The sequence below is a fragment of the Opisthocomus hoazin genome, chromosome 30 (assembly GCF_030867145.1).
Source record: "Opisthocomus hoazin isolate bOpiHoa1 chromosome 30, bOpiHoa1.hap1, whole genome shotgun sequence".
Lineage (NCBI taxonomy): Eukaryota > Metazoa > Chordata > Aves > Opisthocomiformes > Opisthocomidae > Opisthocomus > Opisthocomus hoazin.
The window spans coordinates 945,308-961,971 of record NC_134443.1 but is presented as its reverse complement, the minus strand read 5'-3'; the positions used below and the strand labels follow the sequence as shown (position 1 = coordinate 961,971).

Below are 16,664 nucleotides of genomic sequence, written 5' to 3'. Positions count from 1 at the left end.
ACATTGAGTAAGTAAAAGAAAGTCAGCGAGAGAGGGAGGAAAGGGAACGCTTTTCCACCGCAGATGACTTTCTTTAGCATACACTGAATAAATGTCACAAATACCTGCTTAAAGGGAGGAGGAAATAGCAGTTTTGGCACATTCTTCCTATATGGAAACCGTAACTAGTTCCATAAGTACCAATCCTGAGGAAGTTTACTACAAATCTGCACTCAACTTCGGTGCCTAAGAATGTCTGAATTCTGCTAACAGGAGCCCCCTCTCCAACCGGGCTTCTTACGAAGCTGGTCAATGTTACAGATTTTTTTGGTGTCCAACCATAGGTCAGCTCATCTCACTTTTTCCTCGGAGGGACTGCAAACGGGGTCTGTTTTCACCACCAGGCTGACAGCTTGGCAGGAATACACAGGGGACAAACACTTTTTCCTCTCCCCTCTGACAATTTGGTCAATGGCTTTGACGGTTTTGTAGGCGTGAAAACGTGACAGACAGCAACACGGACGCATTGACACGCAGCGCGACTGCACAAGTCTGAGCCCCAGACACATCAGCAGCGCCCTGCCCAAACAGACTTCCTCCAGCAGCAACCCGCACCGCGCTCACCCCACGGCTGAGAAAGCCAGCTCCCTTGGCATCCTGTTTGCCTACACTTGCTCAACTTCGCGATGATTTTGTGCATCTGAGACTTGGTCCTCATTCGACAGAATTTATGAGAATGCCACCAAAGCTCCCACGGCCTTCAGTGCTCCCATCTCTCTCCCACTACCATTTCTGACCTTCCAAGGGTCATTCACAACCGTGTCGTTAGTGCTGACCGCGATGAGCTGCTCGCCATCCTCCCTCACCAGAGCAGGATTCTCACCTGCTACAAAGAAAATTTAACAGCACGCCCCGTCTTGATCCTAACAGTTATCTACTCAAGAGCAGAAAACTGTCCGCCTTCAGAACAGCGCAGAAGTCAAGCTCTTGCCCATGGAGGCATTAATCTGTTCATCTAATTCACTGATAAACCGTAGTGTCACAGGTCTTGTGAGCACTAAAGCACCGAGCTTCATGAAGGCCAATTCTACCGGTGAGGAACCAAATTCCTTTCTGCCACAGCTATGCTGCTGCTTCTGTACGGGCCAGCTCCAGTTTCCCCAATTCTACAACCCAATTTGCAGCACTCGTATCTGAAAACGTAAGTGGAAAAACTCAGGATCTCCACGAACATAACGCTGCTGTTAAAAGTTCTCACAGCACTGCTGCCTCAGCTGTCTGGAGCAGCGCAGCCCTTCGTACAGCTGCGGTCCCCAAGACAAGGCCACCGAATATTACTTGCCTGTAGACGATGTGCTCTCAGATGCTGATCTCTTTCTGGAAGGGCTGCAATTTGTGCTCTCTGACTGCCTCTGGGAAGGTTTGTCCTGTGTTGGCAAAGTGCCTGAAAAGCAGATCAGGGAAGAGAAAAGCACAAAAAAAATCATTTCAGTCTGGCAGTGCCAATACAACACACTGTAGATGCTAAATACTCATACTCAGATTACTCTTTCTTAGCTTTAGGAACTCTTGCTTGCTGTGATGCGTGCAGGCAGGGGAGGATGGAAGTTAACTGTCAAGAAGTTATTTCTCCTAGGCTAAGGGCATAGGTAGGACAGTAAACAAGCCATGAGAAAAAGCCACTTAATATCATCAGAGTAGTAGCTTTTATGTAAAAAAAATAACACCCCCCCCCCCCCAATATTCCTACTTTCAAATGAAACCCCTAGCTTTATTCCTTGATTTTCACAGAACAGCCGGGTTTGGAAAAGACTCTGCAGATCACCTAGACCAACCGCTCTGCTCAAACCAGGGTCAGCCAGAGCAGGCTCCTCAGGGCCACCACGTTCAGCTGGGTTTTCAACATCTCCAGCGACGGAGACTCCACAACCCAGAGTTCAACCACTTGCACAGTAAGGTGTTTTTTTTTCCTTATGCATGGACAGAATTTCCTGTCCTTCAGGGTGTGCCCATTGCCTCCCGTCCTGCCACCGGGCACCACCCACCACAGCGTGGTCCCTTCTTCTCCGCTCCCTCCCGCCAGGCACAGGTACACATCGGGAAGGTCTCCCTCGCACATTCTCTTCTCCAGGCTGACAACCCCAGCCCTCCCAGCCTCTCTCGGTACGGCGGATGCTCCGGGCCCTCAGTTCTCTTCGTGGCTTCTCAGGGCAGTGTGTCCACGTCTTTCTTGTATCAGGGAGCACAGAACTGGACACAGCACTTCAGACATGGCCTCACCAGGGCTGAGGGGAATAACCAGCACCCTTGACCAGCTGGCAATGCTCCTCCTAACACATCCCAAGACACCGTTCCTCACAAGCGTCCTTCCAGCCAGCGGCGGTCCCTCCGAACAGCAGCACAGTCATCTGGTGTGCCCAGCACCCCTCTCGGCTGTCTCACCTGCACCCTCGCCGAGGGCGCGCTCTGTCCCATCGCCCAGGTCGTTAGCGATGAGGTTAAATGGTACTGGACCCCGTACCGCTCCCTGGGGTACCCTGCCCGTGACTGGCCTCCAGCCGGGCTTCGTGGTGCTGAGCACGACCCTCTGCGCCCGGCAGCGCGGCCCGTCTTCAACTCACCTCGCGCTGTCAAAGCCCTTCTCTTCCACTCCCCAGGCAGAACTGCTTCAGGTAAGACACTACAAACTGCACAAAGCTGAAAAGCTAGCGAAAAATTCTGAAGTACTTCTTTAGATTTGTCTCTCACTACGTTAACTTTTCATTTTTAAGGTCCTGTCACCAAAGAAAAAAAAGTATTTTTGCTTTGGTCAGCCGGGGCAAATATGTAAAAACCCCAGGGTCTGAACAAACGAGCAAGATTATCCCCTACACCCGCCCAAGTGCAGCACGTCACTGGACGTCGGCGCCTGCGAAACACATCTGCCTGCATGGTCCGAATGCACCGAACAGCGTCACCAAAAAATCGTTAGATATCAGCTTACCACGGCAAGATGCCACCAGGCAGCGGCAATCACCATTACCACTACTGAAGTCAAAACCAATTTTTAAAAAGCTACAGAAATCTCATGACTATCGCAAGGTTAAGGGACAAAACTGGGAATGGCATCTCTGCTGACAACAGGAGGAAAGCCCTATTTTGGTTTTCTTCCTCACCTATATGCTTTTTCTTACTGTCACTTGCTTTATTTCACTAAAACTTAAACTTTTAGAGAATCCCACTTACTCTGGAAAGCAAAGGTTGTGCGATTTCTCAAAATTTCACAGAAAAATCTCCGCATTGCTATTAAAAACTCAGACACTCGTATAAAAACCTAGGCAGGCAAAAATGCACACAGCACTGCGCGACGAGAATACGCGTATCACGAGAACCTCTAGAAGACAAAATCTAGAATGCAAACTTCCAAACAGACTTCCATTCTTACCCTTGAAAATATCGTTTGTGATAAACCAGCTTAGTGCTGCACGTTCAGTTCTGACTCCTTCCTCACTAACAGACTCCAGAGAAAGGAGAGCGGCTGCTGAAATTCTGCTCTAAATCAAGGCCACGAATCAGCAGCGATGCAAACGACCGCTGATCAACGCTGAAGAGAGATCCCAAGGTACACGGCGAGGGGAGAATCCTGGAAGGCACCGAACTCATTTACCAGAGATCTTCAGGAAAATCTCCTTGGAGCTCCCGCCTTCCCTCGAAGTTTGGTTTTTTTCACCATGGGCGGTATTAGCTCCTGGTGTAACCTCTAAGATATGTCCGACTAATATGGGAAATAAACTACCACTTTTCCAAATATCGTAACTTCTTGGCAAGGGAGAGGAATAACATTCTCTTTCGTTACTTCTTCTCCACACAGGCAAAACCACCGGGCTGCTGGGCACCGGGCTAAGCCGCAGCCCGTGCTCCTGGGGAGGATCTCCCGGTTTCCCTCGTGCCGGGGCTGGCGGGATCGCGCGCCGGGAGCAGGGCACCATGGAACTACACGATGCACTGGAAGGAAGGCACCGAATAAACCAAAGACCCGGGGGCCTCAGAGAACCAGGCTGACGCGGCGGGCAGGCCGGCTCCAGCAGGAACAGGCTGAGTGCCGGGGCAGGAGAAACACCCGCCAGAGCAGCGCGGGGGCAGCGGGGCGGGCCGTGCTGGCTGCACCCCGGAGGTCTCCCGCCTTCCTCGGAATCCCCGCGTACCTCCCCCGCGGCCGCCAGCCCGCCCCGGGGGGCCTCGGGCCGGGACAGGGCCGCGAGCGGGCGGGCAGGGCCCCGGCGCTCCCCTGGCAGCGCAGCGCGACGCGGCGGGGCCGGCAGAGGGCGCCGCTGCCCGCCTCGCGCCAGGCCCGCCCGCCCCGCGCCGCTGAGGGAAGGCGGGCCCGGGGCGGCGGCGAGCGGAGCGGCTGCAGGCGGGGAACCCGGGGCCAAGGGGAGCGCCATGCCTGGCACCCCGGGGTGAAGGGGAACCCCACACCTGGCACCCCGGGGTGAAGGGGAGCTCCACGCCTGGCACCCCGGGGTGAAGGGGAGCTCCATGCCTGGCACCCCGGGGTGAAGGGGAGCTCCGTGCATGGCACCCCGGGGTGAAGGGGAGCTCCACGCCTGGCACCCCGGGGTGAAGGGGAGCTCCACGCCTGGCACCCCGGGGTGAAGGGGAGCTCCGCGCCTGGCACCCCGGGGTGAAGGGGAGCTCCACGCCTGGCACCCCGGGGTGAAGGGGAGCTCCGCGCATGGCACCCCGGGGTGAAGGGGAGCTCCATGCCTGGCACCCCGGGGTGAAGGGGAGCTCCACGCCTGGCACCCCGGGGTGAAGGGGAGCTCCACACGTGGCACCCCGGGGCAGGCACCCGTGGAGCTGCCTGCAGACACCAAGACATGGGGCATGTGAGTGTGGGGGCTGCAGCCCCTCCAGCGCGCCGAAAAGCCCCTGTGTCTCCCTGCAGACTGTGACCACCACATGCCTGAGCTGCCCTGTTACTTTTAAAGGGACCAAAGGCAGTGACGCCTTCCCACCTGTTCTGATCCCCACCAACAGCTGATTTTTCCTTGCCCTTTCCTTCCAGGAACACTGAGCAGCGTCCCGAGAGCAGTTTCTGATCTGTGGCGCGAAGCTGCGGAAGTTTGCTAATGACCACTGTGAACTTCAGATGATAAAAATCTCACAGAGGAAATGTTGGAGCCTCGCGATCTTCACCAGCGTAACGGTGCGTATGCGCTGTCCGTATTAAACACCAAACCCACAGCACGTAAGCTTCTATCTGAACTTCACCTTCTGCAAAACACTGGCCTTCGCTGGACTCCCGTCTGCCAAAACACGCGCGTTTCTAACACAACCTGGACACAGGCAACCTCTGAAAATATCTAGCATCAGCTAACATCATCGAAACAACCTGTCAGTTAATGCAACCAGGCGAAGTTTGCGTTCAAAAGTCCATGGAAGGGAAGTGTATTTTCCATATGGGATACACTGAAATAAAAACATCATGGGATGTCCCCTACGGACCACACAGAACAACTGTAGAAGGCATTCCCCGACGCCGGTCTCTGACTGCTTGTTTTAACTGCTCTGATTCGGTGTTCTCCCTACCATGCACCTAAACTGCACCTGGCTGAACAAACCAACACTCCGTGCCGCACCCCAGGTTTGTTCCCCATCTATGCTATTTCTGAAGTGCACAAAAACACCAAAGTCTTTCACGGTAACAGTTCCAGAATCACAGTTCAGCACCGCAGTTCAAACCAAGATACAATAAACCACAACAAAACACGCAACTTGACGATGATCTAAAAAGAAAGTCAGCCCTTTTCCTCTGCCGGGGCTTTTTACCGGACTCAGTTTTAAGTTTTCTGACAGACTGCACACACACGATGGGGGCACCAGGAGCTCCCCGCAAACGGGATGAGCACCGAGCCAAAAGCCAGTCTCAGCCAGCTGGCTTCCGCCACGGGAAATACCCTCACTGGCACCCAGGAACCAGTCAAACGGACTGCGAGGGCGATTCAGAGCCTTCACCCGCAGGCTTCAGCTTAACACATCTCGACGTTTCCCCTTAATTAGGTTGTTCCTCATAAAAACCCAAGTGAGATCATTCACTGTAATGGAAATCCTCAGGAAATTCCCAGAACTGCACGAGCCACCACAACCAATTCTTCACTCCTCGGAGCCAAGTTTAACCCTTTCGGTGACCTAGCACTTGGAATGTTTCTTCCCATCGCTGCAGGAGAAGCAATCTCATGGCTTTATCACTTTCTCCTGACTCCCTCCTGCTCCGGGTAGTTTTAGTAATATGAAATAGTACGAAGTAATATGAAATGGTATGAATTAATATGAACTGGTAAAAGAACCCAGCCACTTCCAACTGCCCTTCAAATAAAGAAGCAAAACATAAAACCCCCAAATGCCAGACTACAACAAAGAGAAAAACCCCTTCCATTCATACGCAGTCAGAGCAGAGCAGGGAGGTGGCAGGAGGCATCAGAACGGGGGTACCCCAAGAAGAGAAGGGAGATGAGAGTAAGGAACGTGAGGAGGTATTATTTACTACGGGGAGCTGGCTGGTTGCTTGGCTCTTGGTCTGTGAGATGTTAGTCATGAGCGGTTTTGGACCAAGCATTTAAATTTCACAGAAGAGTGCAGCCAAGCATTGGAGGGAGGGAGGAGCAGTCATCAGACCTCCCTTACACACCAGACGTAGGCAAGCGAGAGCACAAGTCACGCTCCTGTCTCTCGCAGGTTGTCTTTGTCACGTGGTCTCACTAACGTGCCTGTGGCAGCTGAGACAGAAGCGGATAAAATGGGAAAATTCTTCCCACAAACATCTGCAATAATGAAGTACGGCACGCAGTGACACTTAAGCCAGAAGGGAAAGTGAGGTATAACAGAGTTTCTTCAAATCCTAATTTCACATTAGAGTTTTTCTTCAAGTCCTAAATTTCACATTGGAGTTTTTTCCTTAACATTCTGCAAATGACAAAGTGCCCAGTTTCAGAGCGACGGTCTTTTCCTTGAACAGCAACGCTCTGACAGCGTCCCTGCGATTCTGTGCCATCACAGCCAGTTCTGCTTCAGCTTTGCTTGAGGCTACGTAAGACGAGTTTCCCAACCGTGCACGACGCAGTCAGTACAAGGTCTGGTCTCGGGCATTCCCAGCACCCTTTAGCAACTGCTCTGAGGCACTGCTGGAGGCCCCACGTCAAAGCTATACTGCAGTAGAGATTATCAAAATAACTAAAGTGGAGTTATAACAGGAAAAGGAAACATTTTCTTAAATGGAAATGTTCTTCACAACAGTAGTACCAACAGCTAGCCTGAACCAAATGGACCAACTTCAAAACAAACAGAAACACGGCATTTAAAGTATCAAAAAGCGTGAGAAATTCTAACTCATTTCTCCAGAATGTTAAAATTGTAAGGAAAAACAAAAGCCCTTTTCATGAAAAAGCATCCTTAGCATAACTTTATACACTGCTGTAACAAAGCAAGAAAAATCTGGTGGGAAGAGGCACTTGCACACTCCCACAAGCAGCTCTGGAGGAGGCTCTACGTCAGTCCGTGCCAAACACTGCACAGACAGTGCTGGGACACAACAGAGGTGCTCGAGAGCAAAGGCAGCAGTGCTGAAATTCAGCCTGGGAAGACTCCTATAGAGCCAAGGCTCTACTCGTCCTCCTTCTCTAGGGCACGTTTGGTACAGCACAGAGCAGCAAGACTCGCAGGGAAGTACGCGCAGTTAGAGCTCCCTTACCTGCCAGCGGCTGAAGGGCCTTTTCAACAGAAGGCAACGGTTCCTTTCTGAGCGGCCGATTTAGCGAGGTGTCTTGTGCGCTGAAGAGTCCGGGGCTGTCAGTTTGTTTTTTACGTCCATTGGTGCTGGTAGAGTTTGTGACTCTGCAGCTGCCTATTGCACTTGTAAAAAGATTTGTGTGTTCATCGCTGCCAGCCGGCTCGGAGCTTGGAGTAAATCCCCCCAGGGACAGACCCGGGGAATTTTCCGAACAGTCTATCTGCAGTGGTGTCTGCAACCCCAGCGCTAACGAGTTAGACTCCGCAGGCTCTCTCCTGACCCACTGTTCATCTCGGCTTAGCAAACCCTTCGAAGGTGACAGGTGTGGACAAGACATGTGACATCTGTGTTTCTCTTTATGTTTGTACCTCTCACCAACAGCCTCCTTCCCAAATCTGTAGCGCTTCAAGGACTCCAGAACCGTTCTGGAAGAGCTATTAGCCGTTATAGTGTCCATGGAAACCTGCGGCTGTTCAGAGGAACGATGTTCTCTGTGTTTATGGCGATGTCTATGCTTATGTTCCAGCATCCAGCCATACGCCATTTCAGGTGGAACACTGGGGTACGTGCTCATTGACAAGAGCGGAGTCCTGCTTGTCGTGAGGAAAGCCTCCTGGCGCAGAAGCTTATGCTTCTTCTTGTGGTATTTGGTGGGATTGAGAAGCAAATGGCCTGTATGCATGTAGGAAGGTGGTGGGAGGGGGGTAGTAAAAGAAGGAGAAGGTGGAGGAGGATAAAGAGTTGGAGGGTACCTTCCATAGTAACCTAAGCCTATGGGAGCAGCTGCAAGGGGAGAAGGAGAGTAAGGCATGCCATAGGAGGGATAGAACCCGGTGCCAGAGAGGGGAAAGCTGAGACTATGCATAAAAGGCATTTCTGCCATAGCCTCCCGCATCTTTGGAGGCCTGCCTCTCTTCTTCTTTAAATCGGGTTTTCTAATGTAGTGCAAAGGATCTAAAGGGAAAGTAGGATGGGTATAGAAACTATTGAAATTTATCCTAAAAATGGTGGGCAGCAAATCTCGGGGTATAAAATGGTGACTTCTGTGGGTTATTCTAATTTCACTTAGTCGACTTATTAATTCTTCTAATTCGGCGAGGAAATCTGGGTCCTGCCTGCCTCGAAGCTGAGGATACTTCTTTTTCCTTTTTCGCTTCTGTCTCTTCATTTTGTCGTAACTAAGGTAGTCGTGACTGCGGCGCTTACACTTGTGTTTATGCTTTTCCTTCAGATTACTGAGTACGGTGGAAGTTTCGGGTGGAATAAGGGAAACATGATCGAACGAATGCCTTTTCTTCTTTTGCCCACAAAACTTCTCTGCTCGATCCGAAGTACTGTTGTTGTCTGTCCCTATCCCGCTGTCGCTGGGAATCGTCTCATCGCTGTGAGACTCGCTGACTGGGGAAGGAGTGGCTTCCTTCAGCGACGTCAGCTCGCTCAAGTGAGAAGGGGAGTTTGGCAGCAACGCCGGTGGAGATAATCTCCGCCTCCCCTTAGCGGCTTTTTTCATCGCAAGCGTCTGAACAACACTTCCTTGCCTGGAGTGTATGTGTAGGTACGGCACTGAGCTGGGCTCAATAAACCCTGCGTCGCTGCTGACAGGGCTCTGTCCCCCACTCACGGCAGACGACTGGGAGCAAACTGGAGACGGAAGAATCTCAGAACTGTTGGCTGCTGAAGGCAGCAAATGGGGCAGTACTTGTCCTAGTGACGTACCAGGAGCCTGCTGAGCAGACTTCTCCAGAACCGTCAAACCGGCAGAACCGCTAGTTAAAATACCATTCAGGACAGCTTTGGGTTTCCTTCCTCTCCTTTTTCCTATATAAATCGTTCCTTTCTTGCTGACATTTATTTGCTGGCCTAATTTTGAACCAAATGTGGCAGCAAGAGTTGACACTGTATTGTGGAGTTTAGATTGCACTTTCCCTTTGTTATTTGGTTCCACTGTACTAGACAGAATCTGATTCAAAAGTTTCTTTCGCTTCAGAGTTTTCATTTTATTTATTTTTCGAATAATTGTTTTCATTAACTGTCCGTTATTTCTCTTGGCAACTTTTCTGTCTGAGTCTACATCCAAATCGGTCATGCTACAAATATTAGGTTTCTGGACTTCTTCTGGCCCTCGGAGCTGGTCCTTCCTCTCAAAGAAATCCCCACTTCGATGCTGATCGCTTTCAGACTCTATCTTGCTCGAGTTATCTGTTCCAACAAAAGGTGCCACAGAAAGAATGGGTGGCTTCATTTTAATCGATGACCTGATCTGTCTTTTAGGTCTCCCTCTCTTTTTAGGAAAAGGTTGTCCCGGTAAGCTCTGTTTTAGGGAGGGAATTTCTACTTCGGGCTGCAAAATTGGAGGCTCTTGCTCTTCTTTTGACTGCACTGAAAAGACTTTTGACGCTGGGATCTTCAGAGTTCTTTTAGGGGGACCTTCGAGCTCTGGCATCTCCTTGGATTTAGGTCTTCCCCTTTTGGGTTTATACATGTCAGGTAAGAAATCATCTGCCATGCACAAACTAGAGGGTTGTTTGTGAGCACTGTAGAACTTCTGAGCTTGCTTGTCCGTCTCAGCTAACAGCGCAAGAGGCTGCCCATTAGCTTCATTCAGTTTAGGCAACTGATGTTTGACAAATTCATGCTCCACAAACGAAGACGATCCTATGTTTTTCAAGAATTTGGCCTGCTCCAAATTACTGCTTGATAGTGCACTGTATGAAATGTTTTTAAAAAGCTCTGACCTTTCTAGTTCTAGACCCTTCGGGGGTCGACATGTGTTCCTTGAGACCACTTTAGTCCACCGTGGTTTCCTTCCTTTTCTTTTCTTTAGGGGTTTGGACTGCTGAGTCGTGCTCAGATTTTTCGCTCCTTGGCAGGATTTATCCGATGCAGCTATTGCACCAATCTTTAGGAACTGCTTGCTACTAAACAAGCTCGTAAAACTGACCACTGAAGGGGTGACAGTGGCATGAATGCTTGTTTCAGCTGCCAAAATAGGCTTTTTCACTGTAGGAGGACTACTTCTTGAAGTTTCTACATAAGTAGCTTTTGAATCACTTAAATCTTTCTCAGCACCTTTAAAATCAGTGCTCAGAGTATGATTCAACGTTCTGTTTATATTCAGAAGTGTACTGTCAGAAGAAAACTGAGTCTTGCCAATCTGATCTGAAATGCCTTCTAGGAGTTCTGCTGTGGAACTTAAATGCAATGAGTTAGATGCTAACTGTGAAGCTGTTGTTGAGAGGCTCCTGTTTAAGGTGGTAACAGACACCGTGGGTGAAGGCGATGGGAGATTTCCCTCTCCTACTGCACTAAACGGGGACTTTGCTGTCGATACGTCTGAAGCACCTCCTGTTCTGAAGTCTGGCGAGGTGCAATATACCGGAGGCTGTTTTTCATGCTTAGATGTTTCATAAATCCCTTTTTCACTGGTTGAGTAACCATCCTGCGGAACGCAGCTTCCTTCGTTAAACATCTCTTTGCCTACATCAGCAATCTCTTTCCGAATTGAAAATTTTTCCAAGATACTGTCTTTATTCTGTCTCATAATATGCTTCTCAAATGTTTTGCTAGTAGTATTTTCCTTCAGTAAATCTGTAGTCTCATGGCTTTCAATGCTACCGAGGTTTGAATTGCAAGGAAGCTTAAAGGGCTCTGAGGCAGGCAGAAGAGAGTCTGCTTTCAGAGCTCCAGAGTCCTTGTTAACCAAACCAACCGGACTGCCAATTCCAGGTGGCTTCTTCCCAGTGTCCTTGCTAACCAAGCCCACCGGACTGCTAATTCCTGGCATCTTCCTCCCCGAGTCCTTGTTAACTGGTCCCATCGGGCTGCCAACCCCTGGTGTCTTCCTTCCAGGGTCTTTGCTCGTCAGAACTGTCGTATTGCCTATCCCTGGCACCTTCCTCCCAGAATCCTTGTTAACCAATCCTGTAGGACTATTTATTCCCAGCAACTTCTTCCCAGCATCCTTGTTAATCAATCCTGCTGGAGTGCCAATCCCTACTGGCTTCTTGACAGACTCCTTATTGGTCAACCCAGCTGGAGTGCCGATACCCGGAATTTTCCTCCCAACATCTTTGCTGATTAATCCAACTGCGGAGGTGGTCACTGGCTGTTTCTTTCCAGAATCCTTGTTAACTATCCCAGCTGGAGCGCTGATCCCCGGCGGCCTCTTTCCAGAGTCCTTGCTAACCAATCCAATCAACGGGCCCATCCCTTGTGGCTTCTTCCCCGAGTCCTTGCTAACCAATATGGCTGCACTACCAAACCCTAATGGCTTCTTCCCTGAGTCCTTGTTAACCAGTCCAACGGCAATACCAGATCCTGGCAATTTCTTTACTAAATCTTTATTAACTAACCCACTTGCAGTTATGGTTCCTGGCAGCTTCTTCCCAGAGTCTTTAACGAAACCAGACGCAGTTCCATTTCCAGGCTTCTTCTGCTTTGTTTTGGAAGACTTTGCAGGAGGACAAGTTGCAATAAGCTGAGCCAATTTTTCTGTTACAGTTGTTGCTCCGTTAATTTGTGTTCTATCCTTTAAGTCAGAATTATGGCTACTGATAAGAGTCGGAGGAGATGACTTTATATAATCTGTCATTTCAGAGTGCAAGGGGGTAACTTTCTTAGATAAAGGATTTGTTTCTACTTGTATACCTTCTTCCACATGTAATTCAACTGTTGCAACTTCTCCAGCTTTCTTGTACGACTTTGAAGGGTCCTAGAAGTTAATAAGAAAAATAATGTTTAGGAACAGAGCACAAAGACTCTCTCTGAGTAACTCAGTACCTTTTTATGTTGGGATAATTAATACCTGCTTTTGATAATAGGGTAATTATATAAACACACACTTCACGATCCTATTCATTTTAAGGCAGATACATTTCAGTGGACACGTTAAGGCTTTTCTGATGTTAAGGAAACCCAAACTTGCTCACAGTCCTCAAATGTAAACCATTCAATCTGTCCCCCAATTATAAACATTCTCCCAAAACACTGTTAATGTTTATTAAAACCCCCCATTAACAATAATGTGCTGGGCTAACCATTTCTAGTGTGGCAGCCCTTGAAGACCTCACACGCTACCGAGAAGCAGCTGAGCAACGCGCTGTGCAAACCCGTCCACACACAGCTCTGGCCGTGCTCCTCAGTCTTGTCCCACGACACCCCAACCCCCGCAGCACCAGGCTCTCCTCCAGGCTGCTGAGAGTACTGAAACCAGGCAAATTCTTCTGTTGCTTGTACGGGGTGGGGGGCGACACACACCGCACACATGGAGTAAATGAAACTTGCAAAGGGATTTTCAGCTCTGACCTAAGCAAATTTGAAATTTAGTCCATAAAGGTTTAAACCAGAAAGACTGCAATACTCATTACCTCAATAAATCCTATTAGGATCATCTGAATAAATCAGTCATTTATTTTGGAAGGACATCCTCTGTCACATTTTGCAGCCTGCTGTAGGTGACCCTGCTTTGGCAGGAGGGTTGGACTAGATGACCCACAGAGGCCCCTTCCAACCCCGACCATTCTGTGATTCTGTGATCTCTGAAATGCATGGGACACATTCACTCCAAGCAGGGCCTAAGACCGAAGACTCGGAGCCCTCATGAGATAATTCCATATACACATAATCCGAAAACCTGCTGGGATCTACGATCTCAAACATTAAACAAAGAGTGAAAGGCAACAATGCCACATCTCTTCATCCCTCTGCAATAAAAATGAGTAAGACAGTTGCACGGTACTTACTGTACTTGATTACAGTCAGCATTAGATTGATCACGTTCATGGTCGGCCAAGAAACGTATCGCCTGCGTTCCTCTGAAATCATTTGATAAACAGCAAACTTTGGTGCTGATCACGAATGAAGCATTGTTCAGGAAGCTACAGCAGCACGACTGGAACAGCAGACTGCAAGCTGGGTTCAGCCTGACGGGTTCCTAGAGCTGCTCAGGTAGCGTGCTGCGAGCCTCTGCAGCAGTGCCCAAACCGGCATGCCGCACCCCGAGCTCCTGCCTTTCGGCCGGGACGGAGCAGGAGGTGTGCTTCCCTCTGCCCGCACGCCGGCCTGGCGCTGACGGGGAAACGGCTGAGTCAGCACGACACGGCGCCAGACCCGGAACCCAGCCCCTCCAGCCGACACTCTTGGACGTACCTGGGGTAGGCTGGGAGCGACAGAGACCTTAACGGAACAGCATTAAAGCAGCCTCTCGGACCAGCCTCAGCGACTGTCTCCACAGACTTACAGCCTCTTTTCTATGGTCTTCACTTCTGAGCAGAACTTCGGAACAAAATTTTAATCTTCTTTATTCAGTGGACTTCACAAGACATTTGAAAAAGTCACCTAAATACTGACTTGGGAAGTCAACTCTTCCTTGCCGTGCTTGCTGAGCCACCCGTGGATACGCTCCCTTCCTTCTTCCTCCTCTCCCTCCCGTGTCGTCTGCTAACAACCCACCTCACAGCTTCTGTTGTATTCTCACACTCTGCTGTCCCTGGGTATCAAACGCCTCTTGTCAGGCTACGCCTTTTGTTATCTTCTGTTTCCAAGCAAAGAGCTTGGAAGTTTTAGCAGGTATTTAAATAAAATACATAAATAAGAAAACCCTTCCAAACACTAGCTTTGATCTGAGTAAGATGCCAGGATTGTGAAAACATGGCTTTGGCATCAAACAAAGATTCTTTGAAAGCTGAAGGCATTCACCCTGGAAAGTTTCTCTCTCATCTAGGGTGAGTGAATTCTCCAAGCACTCCAAAAACAATTTCAAAGAACATGAAAAACAAACCAAGAAACTTCTATTGAGATGACAGGCAAGAAGTTAAAAAAAGTTTGTAATTTTTTCAGTGTTTTCATAGAATCATATAATGGTTTGGGCTAGAAAGGACTCTACAGATCATCTCGTCCCAACCCCCTGCAGTGAGTGGGACCCCTTCCACCAGCCCAGGGTGCTCCCAGCCCCATCCAACCTGGCCTTGGACACTGCCAGGGAGGGGGCAGCCACAGCTTCTCTGGGCAGCCTGGGCCAGGGCCTCAGCACCCTCAGAGCGAGGAATTTCTTCCTTGTATCTAATCTAAATCTCCCCTCTCTCAGTTTAAAGCCATCACCCCTTGTCCCATCACTCCCTCCCCTTGTCCCAGCCCCTCTCCAGCTCTCGCAGCCCCTCCAGGCACTGGCAGCTGCTCTGAGGTCTCCCCGCAGCCTTCTCCTCCCCAGGCTGAGCAGCCCCAGCTCTCCCAGCCTTTCCTCCCAGCAGAGGGGTCCCAGCCCTTGGGTCATTGCTGGGGCCTCCTCCGGCCCCGCTACCACAGCTCCAGGTCTGTTCTGTGCTGAGGGCTCCAGAGCTGGATGCAGGGCTCCCGGGGGTCTCAGCAGAGTGGGGCAAGGGGGCAGAATCCCCCCCCTTGCCCTGTGCCCACGCTCCAGGGCACGGATGCAGCCCAGGGCATGGTTGGCCTTCAGGGCTGCCAGCAGACACTGCCGGGTCGTGTCAAGCCTCTTGTCATCCAGCACCCCCAGGTCCTTCTCCTCAGGGCTGCTCTCAATCCGTTTTCCACCCAGCCTGGATTTGTGCTTGGGACTGCCCTGACCCCTGGGCAGGACCTTGTGCTTGGCCTTGTTGAACTTCAGGAGGTTCGCACAGCCCAACCTCTCCAGCCTGTGCAGGCCCCTCGGGATGCCATCCCTTCCCTCCAGCATGTCGACCACACCATGCAGCTTGGTGTCATCGGCACATTGCTGAGGGTGCCCTCATCCCACAGTCCATGTCGCTGACAAACGGTGTTAAAACACCACCGGTCCCAGTACTGACCCCTGAGCAACGCCACTCGTCACTGGTCTCCACCCGGACATCGAGCCGTTGACCGCACCTCTCTGAGTGACCACCCAGCCCACTCCTTATCCACCGCGTGGTCCACCCGTCAGTCCGTGTCTCGCCAGTTCAGAGGCAAGGACGTTGTGCGTAACAGTGTCCAGTGCTTTGCTCAAGTCCAGGTATTTTTAAAGCAAAAAATTTTATATGGGAATCTATTTTCTTTTTTTTTTTCCATAAAGCAACTTCATAATCAGTATGATTAACAGAAACAATGTATTTTCTTGGGGTTGGTGGTGGTGTGGTTGTTTCCAAGGAAAAAATATCACCTGGTCACAGTTAATAAAGACACCTTGACCAAAGTATCTAATCTTCTTCAGAGAAGGCTACACTATCCTGGCTGCTGCTGCAGCTGCAAAAACATTAAAAAAACCCCACAAAGCATAGATTCCGAGTTCCTCCTTCCAATTCTGTATTATTTAAAATCTCAATTTTTCTGTTAAGGGGAATGGCAGGTATTGCTGCCACTAAGGAGTATCCTACAGGATGAGCAAGCCTAATGTAAACAGATGATAAAAACTAAACTTAAGTAGTGCCCAGCCATGAACTTGAGAAACAACAAGGACATGTGCTGTATGGAAGGCAACAACGGAAGAAAGGAACTTGAACGTACTGCTCAGGTACTGAGGAACCCAAGTAAACCTCTCAGCTTACGCCAGCATCAGCACAACCCTGCCAGCACCAGGCACAGCAGCAGCGGTGCTACACACCAACGGCAAAGCTTTTGAAGAAGTTATCTGAAAGTTAGCGCGAACAGGTCACCCCACGTATTTCAGACTAGCCTGGGTCACTGCCTGTTTCTTTACCAGGTCCCCACTAAAATCCCGGAGGTACCAGCAGCTAAATTTCATCAGCTGTCACGCTCACTGCCCCGCCAGCCCTAATGCGTTTCCAGAAAGTAAACAAGATGTCACAAGAGCAGGGATACGTCGCTGCCCAGCGTTCTCCGTCCGGGGCAAAGCGGCCACGAGCATCGGTTGGGGTCGGATGGCTCCGAAGCTGCTGCAGCAGTAGAACCAAACCCACCAGTCGCATCGGTTACTGGTTTTAAAGCT

At 50.2% G+C, this 16,664-nt stretch overlaps 1 protein-coding gene across 2 annotated transcripts in view; it reads right to left on the bottom strand.

The window, feature by feature from the left end:
- ASH1L (ASH1 like histone lysine methyltransferase) overlaps positions 1 to 16,664 on the bottom strand; it is a 58,838-nt gene that overhangs the window by 28,300 nt on the left and 13,874 nt on the right. For both annotated transcript variants that reach the window (XM_075445025.1, XM_075445024.1), the window contains exons 3-4: positions 7,709 to 12,458; positions 1,322 to 1,423 (exon numbers count right to left, since the gene is read on the bottom strand). In XM_075445025.1, the coding sequence (XP_075301140.1) occupies positions 1,322 to 1,423; positions 7,709 to 12,458 (4,852 nt within the window). The remainder of the gene's footprint in view (positions 1 to 1,321; positions 1,424 to 7,708; positions 12,459 to 16,664) is intronic.